The sequence below is a fragment of the Pipistrellus hanaki genome (genome assembly GCF_964339955.1).
Source record: "Pipistrellus hanaki genome assembly, chromosome: 11".
Classification (NCBI taxonomy): Eukaryota; Metazoa; Chordata; class Mammalia; order Chiroptera; family Vespertilionidae; genus Pipistrellus; species Pipistrellus hanaki.
Genome location: NC_140513.1, coordinates 71,530,010 through 71,545,970, shown reverse-complemented (window position 1 = coordinate 71,545,970; position 15,961 = coordinate 71,530,010). Strand labels below are relative to the sequence as shown.

At 53.7% G+C, this 15,961-nt stretch overlaps 1 protein-coding gene across 1 annotated transcript; it reads left to right on the top strand.

Annotated features, from left to right (window-relative positions):
• Positions 1–4,347: 4,347 nt before the first annotated feature.
• On the top strand, positions 4,348–15,302 carry NXNL2 (nucleoredoxin like 2). Its single transcript, XM_084899088.1, has 2 exons — positions 4,348–4,677; positions 14,179–15,302. Exons 1-2 carry the CDS (start codon positions 4,358–4,360, stop codon positions 14,345–14,347), a joined length of 489 nt encoding a protein of 162 aa, XP_084755214.1. The 5' UTR covers positions 4,348–4,357; the 3' UTR covers positions 14,348–15,302.
• The last annotated feature ends 659 nt before the right edge of the window (positions 15,303–15,961 follow it).

Sequence of the window (15,961 nt, the reverse complement as noted above, 5' to 3'; positions counted from 1 at the left end):
ACACAGGGAAGTAGCCAAAATTCAGAGACAAAGAAACATGTCACAAATGAAAGAAATGGAAGTTCAAATCCAGTTATAAAGTTATTCAAATATCTTCATGAGACCTTCAAGGGACTTAGTGAGACTTTCAAGGATATTAGTGAGAATACCAAAGACATGGAAAAGGACCAGTCAGAATTAAGCATGCACTGACTGAAATAAATAATTATATACAGAGAGTCAACATTAGAATAGAGAATTCTGAGAACCAAAACAATTATTTGAAATATGAGGAGACAAAAAGCACCCAATCAGAAGAGCAAAGAGAAAAAAGAATCCAAAAATATGAAGATAGTGTAAGAAGCCTCTGGGACAGTATACTGGCATTCTCATTATGGGGGTAGCAGAAGGAGAAGAGAGAGTGCAAGATATTGAAAACCTATTTGAAGAAATAATGACAGAAAACTTCCCCTACCTGGTGAAAGAAGTTGACTTACAAGTACAGAAGCACAGAGAGTCCCAAACAAGAGGAACTCAAAGAGGCCCATACCAAGACATATCATAATTAAAATGCCAATGGTTAAAGATAAAGAGAGAATATTAAAAGCAGCAAGAGAAAAGCAGTTGCTTACTATAAGGGAATGCTCATATGACTGTCAGCTGATTTCTCAACAGAAACTATGCAGGCCAGAAGGGAGTGGCAAGAAATATCCAAATTGATGAAAAGCAAGGACCTACAACTGAGATTACCCAGCAAAGCTATCATCTAGAATTGAAGGTCAGATAAAGAGCTTCACTGACAAGAAAAAGCTAAAGGAGTTCATCACCACCAAACCAGGATTACATGAAATGTTGAAGGTTCTTCTTTAAGAAGAGGAATAAGAAGAAAAAGAACAAAAATATGAACAATAAATGGCAATAAATACATATCCACCAACAATTGAATCTAAAAATCAAAATAAACAAATAAGAAATCTAATGAACAGAATAAACTGGTAAGTAAAATAGAATTAGAGGCATGGAAATGGAACAGACTGATGATTCTCAGAGGGTGGGAAGAGATTAAACAAAGACCATTTATGCATACTAGTGGCCCGATGACCCTCTCAAATCTGGGAGTTTGTGTCTGTCTTTGCAATCATATGAGCGAATAGTCTGAGACCCCAACCCAGTTTGGTTTGGTGCTCACAAAATAATAGAGGTCTTTTGTTTTTTCTTTGCTCCATTGGTGGAGATTTCCTAGAAGTTGCAGGATAGCTTCCCTCTAATTTTTCCTCGACACTGACTTTACTTATGTCTCTCACCTTTGCTTTCCCTCCATCTCCCACCCGCAACAGTAACTTGCTCCAGGCTCACTTTGCTCTAGTGTCTAGACTCTAGAGCAATGATTGACAAAGTTTGGCTCGCGAGCCACATGCAGCTCTTTGGCCCCTTGAGTGTGGCTCTTCCACAAAATACCCGGGCAGGCATGCATGCATGTACAGTGCGATTGAAACTTTGTGGCCCATGCACAAAAGTCGGTTTTTGGCTCTCAAAAGAAATTTCAATCGTTGTACTGTTAATATTTGGCTCTGTTGACCTATGAGTTTGCCTTGGCCTCACAGGTCACCTCAAAACACCTCTGCCCTGGCCGATGGCTCAGTTGGTTGGAGTGTTATCCTAAACACCAAAAGGACTTGGGTTTGATTCCCAGTCAGGGCACATACCCAGGGTGTGTGCATGTTTCTCTCACATTGATGTTTCTCTTTCTTCCCCCTTTCTCTCTCTAAAACTCAATAAAAACACATTAATTTTGAATAGCGAATATTGAATAATATATTGGGCGAGGAGACTAAAAAGAAAACCACCGCTGAAACAAGACCTTTGTGTGGAGGTAGAAACGACCTGCTGGGCCGTGGGCTGAAGGGGAGGAGCTCACTGGTGGCAAGGACTGGGCAGTGAGGAAGCTGAGCTCCTCCCGACTCTGCTCCGAGGCTGCAGGCAGGCAGCCCCGTCCTGGACAGGAAGGCCCTGAGTGGCAGTGTGTTCCCAGGGTATTTCTTTGCACACGGCGCAAACACTTCATGAATCCACTCAGTAAGAAACTGCCTGTTTACCCAAGCTGTGCTATGAGGTCTCCATATCGCATTCAACTTGTTTTTTATGACATTGTTTTTCTTGAAAATGAGAGGGTTTTCAGGAGATGCTTCAATGAAAAGTAGCACTTCCTCCCACACTCAGTCATACTGCCTGTTCTCCATGGCTCGTGCCCAGCACTGAGCCTGCCGTGGGATGCAGGTCCTCCTGGGCATGTTCTCCCAGAGAGGCTGTCTCATCACAACGAACACTCCTTGGGGAATAGGACCCCTGCCGCTCCGGATTGTTGAAATTCTGTCCCGCAATTATCCTCACCCGCTTTGTCAGAGGCCGCAGCCACGCACCGACGAGGCCACCACTCTCCTTGCATTTATCCAGGCTTAACGCCGGGGCAGCCTTGTTCCAGGGTCAGGCGGTCAGGCAGCAGCATCTTTGCTTTCCACACATCACTGCCTCCGAAATGCTGTTCCCTGCTGCTTGCCCTTTATCCACATCAGCAACAGTTTCCTGCCTCTTCATTGCCTGTAATTGTTCGGTGAACACGGTCACAGCCTTAGCACCATCAGCATCCTGGATGGCCTCTTTATGTTCTAAAAGTGTGCTCATCACTGACTTCGCCACGCCAAACTCGGTAGCCAGATCAGACACTCAAACATCTCTATCATACTTAGCAATTACTTCTTTTTTAAGCTCTATTGTTCTCACAACTTTCCTTTTTACTTTGTTGCTATTACTAACCTTAGGAATCATAGTGACTTATTGTATATATCTATAATAATAAAAGCATAATATGCTAATTAGTCCAGACAGCCAAACGACCTTTCAGATATCATTCTGGATGTCCTTCCAGATGAAGCTGCAGCAGCAGGGACCAAGGCAGAGGTGGTTAGGAAGGATCAGGCAGGCAGGTGAGCAGTTAGGGGCGATCAGGCGGGCAGGCAGAGGGGTTAGGGGCAGGCAGGCAGGCAGAGTGGTCAGGGGTGATGAGGCAGGCAGGTGAGTGGTTAGGGGTGATCAGGCAGGCAGGCAGGCAGGCAAGCAAGCAACTAGGAGCCAGTGGTCCTGGATTGCAAGTGGGATGTCAGACTGCCAGTTTAGGCCTGATCCTGTGGACATCCCCCAAGAGTTCCTGGATTGAAAGAGGGTATAGGCTGGGCTGAGGGACCCTTCCTCCCCCATGCATGAATTTCGTGCACCAGGCCTCTAGCTTAATAACAACAACAACAATAATAATCAGTATCAACAAAAGCAAAAAATATTCACAGCACAATTTCCTGAGATGTTAACAAATGGAGGTTTAGTGTAAACTGACCCGTACTCATGCCTGAGAGACATGGATCTGACCATACAGTATCAGCACAAAAGGATTGTTGGGCCAAGAACTGGTTTTGTTTGACAACTGAGACATTTTCCGTGAACAACTTTGTTGAGAACCAACTTGGAGATGGGAGACTTTGAAGAGTTGAGTTTTGCCTGTAAATTCCTACTCCTCTGAGACGACAGTGAACGGGGCTGTGGTAGCGCTCCTCATGGGCCATCCGTCCGGCAGCGGAATGGGCACGCAGCCCCGGCTCTGCCACGTGCACAGTGTCCCAACGTGTCAGTGTCATGGTGCTGGAGAGGACAGCCTTGCTCCCAGGCATCTACCTTCCCCCTCCCCAGCCCTACCCCTCCCTCTCCAGAGCCGGCACAATGAATTGTCCTCATTCGCCTAGGGGTTTGTGTGTGTGTGTGTGTGTGTGTGTGTGTGTGTGTGTGTGTGTAGGGGGAGGGAGGGAGGGTGCAGACAGGGGGAGGTGCCTGCCCTCTGAGTCTGAGGGCAGGGGGTCATACTGTCTTATTTCCATGTTTGATGTTTTGTTCATCTTGAACTTTTGGGCATTAGTTTTGAGTTTTTATTTTTTTAAATATATTTTTATTTCAGAGAGGGAGAGAGATAGAAACATCAATGATGAGACAGAATCATTGATTGGCTGCCTCCGGCACACTCCACACAGGCATGTGAATGTGCCCTTGCCAGGAATCAAACCCGGGATCCTTCAGTCCTCAGGCCAACGCTCTATCCACTGAGCAGAACCGGCTAGGGCAATTTTGAGGTTTTAAAATATTGCATTCGTGCCCTGGCTGGGGACTCAGTTGGTAAGAGCACCCTCCCAAACATTGAAGGGCGGGGCGGGGCGGGGCGGCGGGCAGCGCTAGAGCTCGCGGGCAACTCGCTGCCGGAGGCGCCGCGGGAGCCTGAGTTCCCGCCGGTCTTCCCCGCAGACCCGCTGCCCGGGACTGTTTGCCCGCTCCCGCAGCCATGGCGGACGTGCTGCTGGGCCGGCGGCTGGCGGCGGGCGGCGGGGGGATGGAGGCGGAGGTGGAGGCGGAGGAGGCGGAGGCCTTCCTGCGGGACAAGCTGGTGGCGCTGTACTTCTCCTCCGGCCGGTGCGCGCTCAGCCGGGACTTCACGCCGCTGCTGCGCCGCTTCTACGCGGAGCTGGTGGAGCGGGCGCGCCCGCCGGCGCCCCTGGCCGTGGTGCTCGTGTCCGCCGACCGCAGCGCCCGGGACATGGAGGCCTTCCTGCGCCCGCTGCCGGGCTCCTGGCTGGCGATCCCCTTCCACGATCCCTTCCGCCAGTGAGTGCGGCCGGCGGGGATCCCGGCGCCCCGCGCCCCTCTCCCCGGAGCCCCCCGCGCCCCTCTCCCCGGCGCGCCCCGCGCCCCTCCCCCCGGCGCGCCCCGCGCCCCTCTCCCCGGCGCGCCCCGCGCCCCTCTCCCCGGCGCCCCCCTTCCCACGCCCGTCTCCCTGGAGCCCCCCGCGCCCCTCTCCCCGGCGCGCCCCGCGCCCCTCTCCCCGGCGCCCCCCTTCCCACGCCCGTCTCCCTGGAGCCCCCCGCGCCCCTCTCCCCGGCGCCCCCCGCGCCCCTCTCCCCGCGCCCTTCTCCCCGGCGCCCCCCGCGCCCCTCTCCCCGGCGCCCCCCGCGCCCCTCTCCCCGGCGCCCCCCGCGCCCGTCTCCCCGGCGCCCCCAGCGCCCCCCGCGCCCCTCTCCCCCGCACCCGCCCTCCTGTCCCGCAGTCAGGAGCCCCGGTAGGGTGGGTACAGTAGTTTGCGCGCAGGTTCCCAGGGAGGCTGGAGCGGTTCGGGGAGCGGTTCCCGGGGAGCCCGGACGTCCCGCCCGGAGAGCCCGCCTTTCCCGACCCCGGAGCCGCGAAGCGCGCAGCCCCAGCGCCCGGGAGGCCAGTTTGAGGGGAGGGGCGGGCGGTGCTCGGCGGGAGGCCGCGGGTGCTGCCCGGCCGGCGGAGCGGGGCCGGAGGGGAGGGGCGCAGGCCGGCGGTGCGGGCCCGGAAGGGGCCCGGGGGAGGGGGGCCTGGGTCCATCCTTCCCGCCTGGGACTGACCGTCGGGGCGGCCGGGCCGTGAGGAACAGGCCCCTGGCACAGCGGAGGCCGAAGTCGGAGGGGACACAAGCCCCGCCCAGAGGGGTCTTGTCCTGTTCCTGTTTGCGGGTTTCGGTTTCGGGAGTCACTGAATGAACCAGGAATCGCTGCAGTTCTCCAGGCTGAGCCCGGGGCTCCTCAGCCGGGAGGAGACTTGCGGGGGGAGAGGGGGAAGAGGAGGGGGCCTGGAAGGGGAGGAGGAGGGAAGAGGGGGAGAGGAAGGGGGCCTGGAGGGGGAGGGGGAGGGGCAGGTGGAGGGGGGCCTGGAGGCGGGCCAGAGGGGAGCCTGGCTCGGGCCCTTGGGTGGGTGGGTGGCGGTCTGGGTGCCAGCGCCCAGGCCTGGGCTTAGAGCGCCTCCCGGGGTGCATGCCAGTCCCGTGTCCCCCCCCCCCCCTCCCCCCGCGGCCGCCGCAGGGAGGTTTCTGGGCCTTGTTTACGGCACCTGAGCGTTTCCCTGCGGATTGTGGTTTCCCTATGGCAGGAATCCTCCGGAATTAATTGTCCTCAAAGGAGATCCTTCTGGGCGATTAACAGTGGAAGCTGACTGGGGAGTCGGGGGAGGGGTTCTTCTCCAACACCTGCTTCGTGCTGCGAGCGGGCCAACAGCCTGCTTCCCTCAGGAGCAGGACAGATGCAAAGACGGGCCCACATGACCGGATTCACCGGGCAAAAGCATGCATTTAGCATCATGCCAGGTGCCGGCTGTAAAATGCCTTTTGACTTGCTTAGTATTCAAGTTATGGACAGCTTTCAAAGTTACACAGTTTTGAAAGTGACATTCCGCTAGCTGGTTTGGCTCCGTGGATAGAGCTGAGGACTGAAGGGTCCAGGGTTCGATTCTGGTCAAGGGCACATGCACAGGTTGTGGCTTGATCCCCAGAAAGGGGCGTGCAGGAGACAGCCGATCAGTGGTTCTTTCTCATCATTGATGTTTTCATCTCTTTCTCCCTCTCCCTTCCTCTCTGAAATAAATAAAAATGTATTTTTAAAAAAAGAAAAGAAAGTGACAGTAGTCAATCCAGGAGCTCAGGCCCTGGCAGAGCTCAGCCCCAGACTGCTGGTAGGTGATCAGGCAGGCGTGGGATGCTAGCATAGGATGCGTCACACATGCCTGGACTGCTCACGCATGGGCTGGCCCCGCAGGCGCCCAGCATCTGGCCCCGCAGGCGCCCAGCATCTGGCCTGGTCTCAGGCAGGAACCTGACCTCAGGAGGGACCAGCCTCAGGCTTTCCATGGGGAAGTTGGCTCCTTGTCCCTGCCCCTTCCCAGACTGCGCTTTGTTAACCCTGTCATTGCTGTCTGCAGGTTTGGAAATGGGGTATTTTGTAGGGTTCTTGGAGCTATGCCCTCAGTTCTGCTTATCCCAGCCTGCATTCATGGGATCAGATAAGGAGCAAATGGAAGTTACCACCACCGAGGTGGATAAAGCATGTAGGGAGCAGCCCAGCCAGTGTAGCTCAGTGGTTGAGTGTCGACCCATTAACCAGGAGATCACAGTTTGATTCCTGGTCAGAGCATATGCCTGTGTTTTGGGCTTGATCCCCAGTGTGGGGGCGTGCAGGAGGCAGCAGATCAATGATTCTCTCTCATCATTGATGTTTTTTTTTTTGTTTTTTTTTTTAAATAAATTTTTATTGTACATATTATTACAAATGTTCCTTCCCCCCCCCCCCCCCCCCGCTTCTCACCCCACCCTCTGTCCTTTCCCCACCCCCCATTGTCCTCATCCATAGGTGCACAATTTATGTTCAGTCTCTTCCCAGATTCCCCTCTCCCCTTTTCCCCAAGAATCATCAGTTCACTCCCCTTCCATACCTCTGATTCTATTATATTCACCAGTTAATATTGTTCCTCAGATTTTTTTTTTAGTTTCCTTGGTTTTTAGATTCACTTGTTGATAGTTACGTATTTGTTGTTCATAATTTTTATCTTTATTTATTTTCTCTTCTGAAAGAACCCCCTTCAGCAATTCATATAATTCTGGTTTGGTGGTCATGAACTCCTTTAGCTTTTTTTTTATTAGTGAAGCTCTTTATCTGACCTTCGAACCTGAGTGATAGCTTTGCTGGATAGATTATCTTTGGCTGTAGGTTCTTACTACTCATCACCTTGAATATTTCTTGCCATTCCCGTCTGGCATGCATGGTTTCTGTTGAGAAATCAGCTGACAATCGTATAGGTGTTCCTTTATAGGTAACCACCTGCTTAGCTCTTGCTGCTTTTAATATTCTCTCTTTGTCTTTTGCTCTTGGAATCTTAATTATGATTTGTCTTGGTGTGGTCCTCTTTGGATTCCTTTTATTTGGAGTTCTGTGTGCTTCCTGGACTTGTAAGTCCAATTCTTTCACCAGGTGGGGGAAGTTTTCTGTCACTATTTCTTTCAGTATGTTTTCAATATCTTGCTCTCTTTCATCTTCTGGGACCCCCATAATTCTGATGTTGGATCGTTTGAAGTTGTCCCAGAGGTTTCTTACATCATCTTCAATTTTCTGGATTCTCTTGCCTTCTAGCTTCTGCAGAGGAGTGTCTTCTGGCTCTTTATGTTCCAAATCTTTGACTTGATTCTTGCGATCTTCTATTCTGTTTTTAGGACTCTGTAAAATATTTTTTATTTCAGACAATGTTTTCTTTATTTCTTGTTGATCCATTATCATTTCTTGTTGATCCCTTTTCATATCCTCATAGGTCTCATTTATTTTATCGGCCTTTTCTAGGAGACTCTTGAAAAACCTTGTAAGTGTGGTTTTGAACTCTATATCCAGTCGCTTTTTGTCCTCCATTTCTTTCGTTTGTGATCTATTTGGTTTAGGCATTTTCGCAGGCAGCTTTCCTGATGGGGCGGGGTTTCAGGGTGGAGCCTACAGCCTTGGCTTCGTCAGCCCTGCCCTATGCGACTCCTGAGACTCAGGGTCCTTCAGTACTTGTTGCAAGCGCCTCTGAGAGAAAGGTGCCCTCGATTTTCGCCTGCTGCCAAACTGTCTATGCTCTCCCCCAATGAATCCGGTATTGGGGTTCAGTTCAGTTGGTAGTGGGATTGGAGGTGGCGTTCAGAGCAGTCTGGAGCCCCTGTCTCCTTCCCGTCAGGGCAATCCCGCGGCACAGCCGGCCGGCCCTTCTCTGTGCGCACTGTGCGCGCCTCCGGGACCTCCTCTCGCCGTTCCCTGGAGTTCCGCCTTACAGCCCAGCTCCCTATGGGTGAGCCTGGGTCCCCAGGGTCTGGCCTAGAATTGGGGTTCAGAGCAGTTGGAGCTGGGCCCAGCACAATCGGAGCTTTTCTCTGCTTCCCGCTTGGGAACGCCAGCCAGGCACTCGGCCTCCCTCCTCTCCGGCTCCGTCCTCTCTGCGTGCGCCGCGTGTCTCTGTACCTTAGGCTTTTACAGCTCCTCCGCGCTTCCTTCTGGTTTTCTCCTTGCTTCTTGTTGTAGGATTTCCAGTCAGTCGACTTTCCTGTAGTTCTGGGTAATGTCCATTTTATATTTTAGTTGTATTTTTTGAAATTGTTGTGTGCGGCTGCAGCTAGTTGCCTACCCGAGCAGCCATCTTGGATTCTCTGTCATCATTGATGTTTCTCTCCCTCCCACTGCCTTCCTCTCTGAAATCAATAAAAATACATATTTTTAAAAAATGTAGGGAGCATCCAAGCAGGATGTGTTCAGAACATAGCACTCTGCTTGGTGCTTTGGGGTGGGGGAGATATCTCCTGGGCCCCCTCGGGCCCTGGCTTCCCGCGGTGACTATGTCATTGGTGGGGTGTCCTCTGTGTCCCCACATTGCTGATGGGAGTGGAGCTCTTTCACTTCCACAAGAATTCCTGAGGCCTCCACGGGAGGGGAGTGTGGGAGCTGTATTGGTGCTGTCACATTGGGGAGTTCCCCACCGAGGCCCACCTCCCTCTGCCACGGAGGAAGTCCACATGCAAGTCTGGTCCTGCATTGGCTGGCTCAGCTTGTGTTCCAGCTGCAGGCCATTGCCTGTGGGGTCCGGGGCCATATGCCAGGCAGTGTTGCCCCGTGCCAGGCAGGCTAGTTCGGTTCAAGGAAGCAGGAGCGAAGCCGGAGGAGCACGGGAGAGAGGGTTCCTTTGCTGTGGATTGTGACTGGGAGCTCCTCCAGTGAATCCTTCAGGATTCTGTGCACTGGCAGTGGCTACCCCCTCTAGCCAGTTATCTTTTCTCAGGTTAGACTGACAGGCAAGCTCCTGTCCTGTGTCACCGGGACCTCCCTGCCCATGCACCCCTTTCCCTTCGTTGGCCCCCTTCCCGCAGGGATCTGCAGGGGAAGGACAGACGAGGGTGTGTGAAGTTGCAGCTCCCTGGTGAAGCTGCCAGATAGCCATGCTGACGATGTCTGGCTCCCTTTTGCCTTCTTCCCATTTGTGATATGAACCAGCTAGTTACGATGGTAACAGCTGTCCATCGGGTGACTGCTGACGGCGACTCATGGAAGGAAGAGAGGAAATCACCATGGAGCCCTCAGGCCATGTTGGCATGGCTGGGCTGGGACCACGGCAAAGGCCCGGTGGGAGGGACATGCCCCCTTGTCCTCAGAGCTCCTTAGACCTTGGCTTTGCAGTGCTGCCCCCGCAAAATCAGTGTGAGTGCAACTCCTCTGCCTGGACAGGGGCATGCCTGCTTACTGGCTTCCCTCAGGCAGAGGCGTGTAGGCAAGAGGAGGGAGACCTTCCAGGCCTGAACTTGGGGTAGCGCCACCGACAGGCCATCCTGTCTGGCTTACTTCCCTGTGTTATGGGCCCAGGGAGAAGTAACAGCTGCATTTGCCAGGGGGCATTCCTGTGGCATGTGCTCTGCAGGTGAAGCTTTCTCAGTGCGCATGTCACACGCATTCTGTGATTGTCTCTTGACAACACTTGTGCTCACTTGGGCTCTGGAGTATTCCCCTCCCCTCCCTGGTTCTTAACACACACACACACACACACACACACACACACACACACACACACACCCGCCCCGGCCCCATGGATGGAGACCTTGGCCTCCAGGTGACCAGGGTGGGGCAGATGGAAAACCAGCAGGTGTGGTTCAGTCCCGGTGGAGCCCTCAGAGCCATGGCGAATCAGTGCATGGGCCAAGCTGCCAACTGTGCCTTTCCGCCCGAGGACCCAGCTCCTTCTGCACTTACTGACCCAGTGCATCCCTGTAAGGCCTGAATCTGCAGAGTCTGGCTCTCCAGTCCTTTCCTGTCTTTCTACTCATTGCTACTTAATTTAGGCCTGTCTGCTAGAATGTTCTAACCAGCCCCAGCCTCAGAGTCCCCACTTAATGGATTCTTATTCTCACACCTGCTTCATCCATCAAAGACGGGTCTGGTCCCGCGTGCCCTTACTGGCTCTGCTGTGGCTCCCAGTCTGCATCCTCCCTGCCTCCAGCCACCGACCACACGTGTCGGCCATCCCTGCCCTTCCCACCTGTGCTCTGTCCAGACCGGACAACTGAAGTTCCAGAACACTCCCACGCTCCCCCTGAAAGGCTCTGCATACCACATCCCCCACCTGGGAGCCCCCTCGCAGTCCTCCTCCGAGCGCCCTTGGGGACACTGGAGCCTCTGTGGCCTGGGAGGCCGTGCCCCCCGTGGCTGGAGCCTGACACTGCGTGCTGAGTGTTTGGGGTTCTCTGTAGCCTGAGGTCAGACTGGACACTGTGCAGAGCTTTGTGTCTGCAGGTGTGTGTTGGGTGCATGGCTGCGATAAGTAGGGAGTTTTGCTCTGTAACCGTCTGCTGTTGGCCGAGATGGAAAGAGACTGGAGCCAGGAGTTGCTATGGTGTCCGAGAGGCTGCTGTGCCAGGGAGTGTGAGGCACTGCGTTAGGTGAAGGGAGGACACCAGCGTTGCACCCGCACCAGCACCCGCACCCGCACCCAAACCAGCACCAGCACCGAGGCCCAGGAGGAGCTGGGCTCTCAGATGTCCCTGAAAGGGTTACAGTGCTCTGTGACCACCATTTCCCTCAGCCCAGTCACGAGGCACCGGCTGTTCTCTCTGGGCACAGCTCAGCATCCAGGGGGACCGAGCCGAGGCCAGGGGAAGGGATGGCTCCTGTGCGGCTCCCAGGTTACAGTGTCTCCAGGCAGAGGCTGCCGGGCGGAGGATTTGAGGCCACACTGTGCTCTTCCAGGATAAGCCGGAGAAACAGAATGTCTATTCCAAGCCTCCTCCTTGCTCCTCAGAGCCCATTTACTGTGTCAGCTGGATTTAATGTTGCCCATGTTTGAAACCACGGCAGCAAATTGAAGGGGAAACAAAGGAAGGTTATGGATTCGCCTAGCTGGAACCCCGCAGGCCGGGCTGGTCTGGGGGGGGGGGGGACCCCCTGAGGGGCAGCTCCCTGGCTCTGCCTTCGCTGTCTGTGTGGCCCCTGCCCCATCCAGTCTCCTGGTGATAAGAGGCTGTGGAGTCCTGGGCTGCGCCTTCTCGCACCTTCCTCTCTCCCATGTTCCACAGGGTGACTGGTTCCAGTCTGCTTGTTTCCCATTCCGTGCTGGTTGGTATAGCCAAGGGCCGAGACTGGGCACCTGGCCCAGCTGGAATTGGGCTGTGTCCGTCCACCCAGTCAAAATAGCCAGCGTTTATTGTCAGCGTAAGTCCCAACCTGTAAGAATTTTTATGTGTTAATTTGAGCAAAAATGATGACAATTTACTGGGAAGCAAAATCTCAATGGATTGAGGAAATGCTTCAGAAGATGATAGCCAAAACCGGTTTGGCTCAGTGGTAGAGCGTCGGTCTGCGGACTGAAAGGTCCCTGGTTCGATTCCAGTCAAGGGCATGTACTTTGGTTGCGGGCACATCCCCTACTGGGGATGTGCAAGAGGCAGCTGGTCGATGTTTCTAGCTCTCTATCCCTCTCTCTTCCTCTCTGTAAAAAAATCAATTAAAATATATTTAAAAAAAAAAAAAAAGATGACAGTTTTCCCAGTCATCTTTTATACATCAGAATCAGAGGGGGCAGTGGTAAGGGGGCCACATGGAATTCATTGATGATAGACTAGGGAGGCAGGAGGAAGCAAGCAGGGAAATCTCTGGGGCTGGATGAAAATGAAAGGAACAGACACATCTTTTACACAGACAGGTACAGGACAGTTAACAACAGGATCCTGATAACAATGAGGGGGCTTGTGGTCTCTGCCTGTGCTGGGGGGTTGTGCCCTGAGGGGTCTGGACAGAGGGTTACTCTTCCAAAGCTCAGCCTTGACCTTTGTCAAGGTAGATACCGGCCTAGCACTTGACTACCTTCCAGGACTTGATCTTTCTTTCACATCCTCACCTGAGGATATATATGTTTTTAATTAATGTTAGAGAGAGGCAGGGAGGGAGGGAGAGACAAAGAGAAATATCAATGGGCTGCTTCCCATACATGCCCTGACCTGAGCTGGAAGCTGCAGAGTTTCAGTGCTCTGAACGAAGCTCTACCAATTGAGCCACACTGGTCATGGCGTGACTCCACTTTAGCGAAGAAGCTTTCCTTCCAGACGATCCCATGTGGTAACTTCAGGTCTGAGTTTGTAAGGCCACCATGCAGCCCCCCCCCCCCCCCCCCACACACACACACACACAGCTTGTCAGGTTTAGTACTGGCCCATTTTTTGTCCACACTGCACCAAGCCCTTAGCTGAGTTAAGTGCATATTCATCATTTAATCTTCACACTCTGGGAGGTGGGTTCTGTTAATCCTCAGTGCAGGGGAGGTTAACTAGTGTGCTCAGGTCACACAGCTAGTTAATGCCATTTTGTGTACCAGGAGGGTCAGGGGGACTGAGCAGCAAGCCCACGGGCCTCTGCTACCCTAGCTGTCTAGGGCACCGCCTGCTCTTCCCTTCAGTCCCGCTGCTGGGCCCTGGAAGGGTGATGAAGGTCTTGGGGGTTCGCCAACTTGGGTAAGTGGGCTCCACCCCCAGGGGCGGGAGACTACACCCTGATGGATTTGAAGGACGTGGGGGTGGGGGGATTGGGGGAGAGAAGTGGGAGAAGGATGCAGGGATCCCATTCTCAGAGGCACCGCTTCTCCAGGAAGATGGGGCAATCGACTGCTGGTGATGTGAGGCCCTTGTGAGCTGGTCCAGGGCACTGGAGGGATTGCCATCAGCTGTCCTGTTCTGAGGGCAGAACCCTGGTAGGGGTGTGGGGAGATTTGCAAAACTAAGGACGATGCTCCTTTCCCTAAATGAGTGCGAACCTCTTATGGGGCCACACGTGGTGGGAAAGGAGCCGAGAGGTCTCATCCACAGCGTTGTCAGTGTGCCCCTGCGTGGGGAGGGCAGAAAGCCGGGCAAGGCTGCGCCTTTACTTAGGACTCAGAACTTCAACGTTTACCACCCTGATATGTCAGCCTCCTGGGATGCGGAGAGCATATGACTATATTGGGTTTTTGTGGTTCAGAGCTGCACTGTGTAGTAAAATAGCCATGAGCAACACGTGGTCCTTACATTTAAATTAAAATGAACTAAGACGGAAGGCACAGCAGCCATGCTATGTCTGTGCTGGGGGCGTGGGCAGCACAGGCCCGAGCAGCCCAGCTGCAGACACTGGGGAGGCTGCGAGGGCGACGCAGTAAGGGAGGAGGCTCACGGACTCGGCGGGCTTGACTCTAAGGCTGTGCAGGGGTGACTGGGAACACAGGGTCTCTGTAGAGGTGTGGCAGCGGCTCCCCCACCCCGCTGACCCCTGGCCTGCACCTTTCTCTCCGCAGTGAGCTGAGGACCAGGTACCACGTCACAGCCACCCCCAGGCTTGTGATCCTGAAGCCCAGTGGGGAGGTCATCACCGACAAAGGGCGCAAGCAGATCCGGGAGCAGGGGCGGGCCTGCTTCCAAAGCTGGGTGGAGGCTGCCGAAGTCTTCCAGAACTTCTCCGGGTGACGTGGGCAGGAGTGGAACCCGGTGCTGCTGCAAGCACTTGGGGAGAATGGGGGTTTGGGGTGTCAGCGGAAGCACGCTGTGCTGCCCTGGCCCTGACCTGGCTCCCCGAGGCCTCTAGCTGGTCTCACTTAGTACAGCTTCCTCCTCGGGCGATGGACTGTGTTGGCACTGAGCTGCTGGAAATCTTTGCAAAGCATGTATCGATGCAGGCTCTTCATGTAATGCATTAGCTGATATGTTTTCTGAAGCTCTACTTATTGTAAGCATAAGCTTTCACGACTGCATTTATTACTAACGTGTGCAGAATTTGTGCTTTAATAAACACGCCTGCTCTCGCTGGGGCCTCATTTCTCCTCCCCTCACCGGGTGCCGAGGATGAGAGCCTGAGAGAAACATTGCGTCTGTGCCCCAAAGGGTGCTTTTCAATGTTGAGTCTTTTTGCAATGTTTTCTTCTCTTTGTTTTTGTGCTCACATTTATTTTTAATAAATAATAGCATCATAACATCCTAGAAAGAAGTGAAAATGTCAAGACTGTGTAGTCCCATCGTCAAGACCAAAGCTCACTGGTCCTAAAGGATGCTGAGGCAGCCGGTGCGCGGCCCACGCAGGTCAGAAGCAGCTGGAGGCCCCTGGCTGGGAGTGGTGGGTCAGAGCACATACAAGAAGTGACCCGTGAGCTTGGAAGTAAGAGGAGCAACAAATCTCTCTCTCTCTCCCTTCTTCCCTCCCACCCCGTCCTCTCTTAATCAATAAATTAAAAACACCTGAAACTGGTTTGGCTCAGTGGATAGAGCGTCGGTCTGTGGACTGAAAGGTCCCAGGTTCGATTCCGGTCAAGGGCATGTACCTTGCTTTGTGGGCACATCCCCAATAGGGGGTGTGCAGGAGGTAGCTGATCAATGTTTCCCTCTCATCGATGTTTCTAGCTCTCTATCCCTCTCCCTTCCTTTCTGTAAAAAATCAATAAAATATATTAAAAAATAAATTAAAAACAACAATAAAGTTAATGTAAACTCTGTTTCTTAAAAAAAAGAAAATAGCAAGAGGGGAGCCACCAGGTTCCAGTTTGCAGCCGGTCCTGCCCCCCTCGCTGGGCAGCTTGCTTTGAGGCCAGGCCAAACCCTTTGCTCCTTTCCAGCTGCACCGTGATCTGGGTGAGGGGGACCAGGAGATACCCACACTCCCCCGGCCCCGGCCCCCCGCAGCCCCCTAAGTCTGGTCCCCCGGCTGGGAACCAGGAGGCTCCCCTATGGGCCTGTGGAGAGCGTGGGGCAGAGGAAAGAAGGTGTTGGGCCTTGGGAGACCCAGAAGTGAGGACTGATCCCTGGAGGGGAAGGCTGCGTTGTTGGCCTAACCAGAGCGCGGGGAGGGGCGGGAGGGGGCGCGTAGAGGGGAATGGGGAGAGGTCTGGGGAAGCTCCATGGCTGTCCTCTCCTCGGGGACCAGGGATTGACCAATGGATGGAGTAGCCATTGGAGTTAATCTGGTCGTCATTTGCCCCAGAAATAAAGCACATGGGAATGTAGTTCTTCCCTAAAACAATACTCACTTAATTGAGGTTTTTTTCCACCTTCACTGAGATGTAACTAACAACATGGTATAAGTTTAGGTGT

What these genes read in the sequence shown, in the direction of transcription:
- NXNL2 (XM_084899088.1), top strand. Translation starts at nt 4,358, where the DNA reads ATGGCGGACGTGCTGCTGGGCCGGCGGCTGGCGGCGGGCGGCGGGGGG. An exon ending in TTCCACGATCCCTTCCGCCA is followed by an intron (nt 4,678 to 14,178) that starts GTGAGTGCGGCC and finishes TTCTCTCCGCAG; the next exon opens with TGAGCTGAGGACCAGGTACC.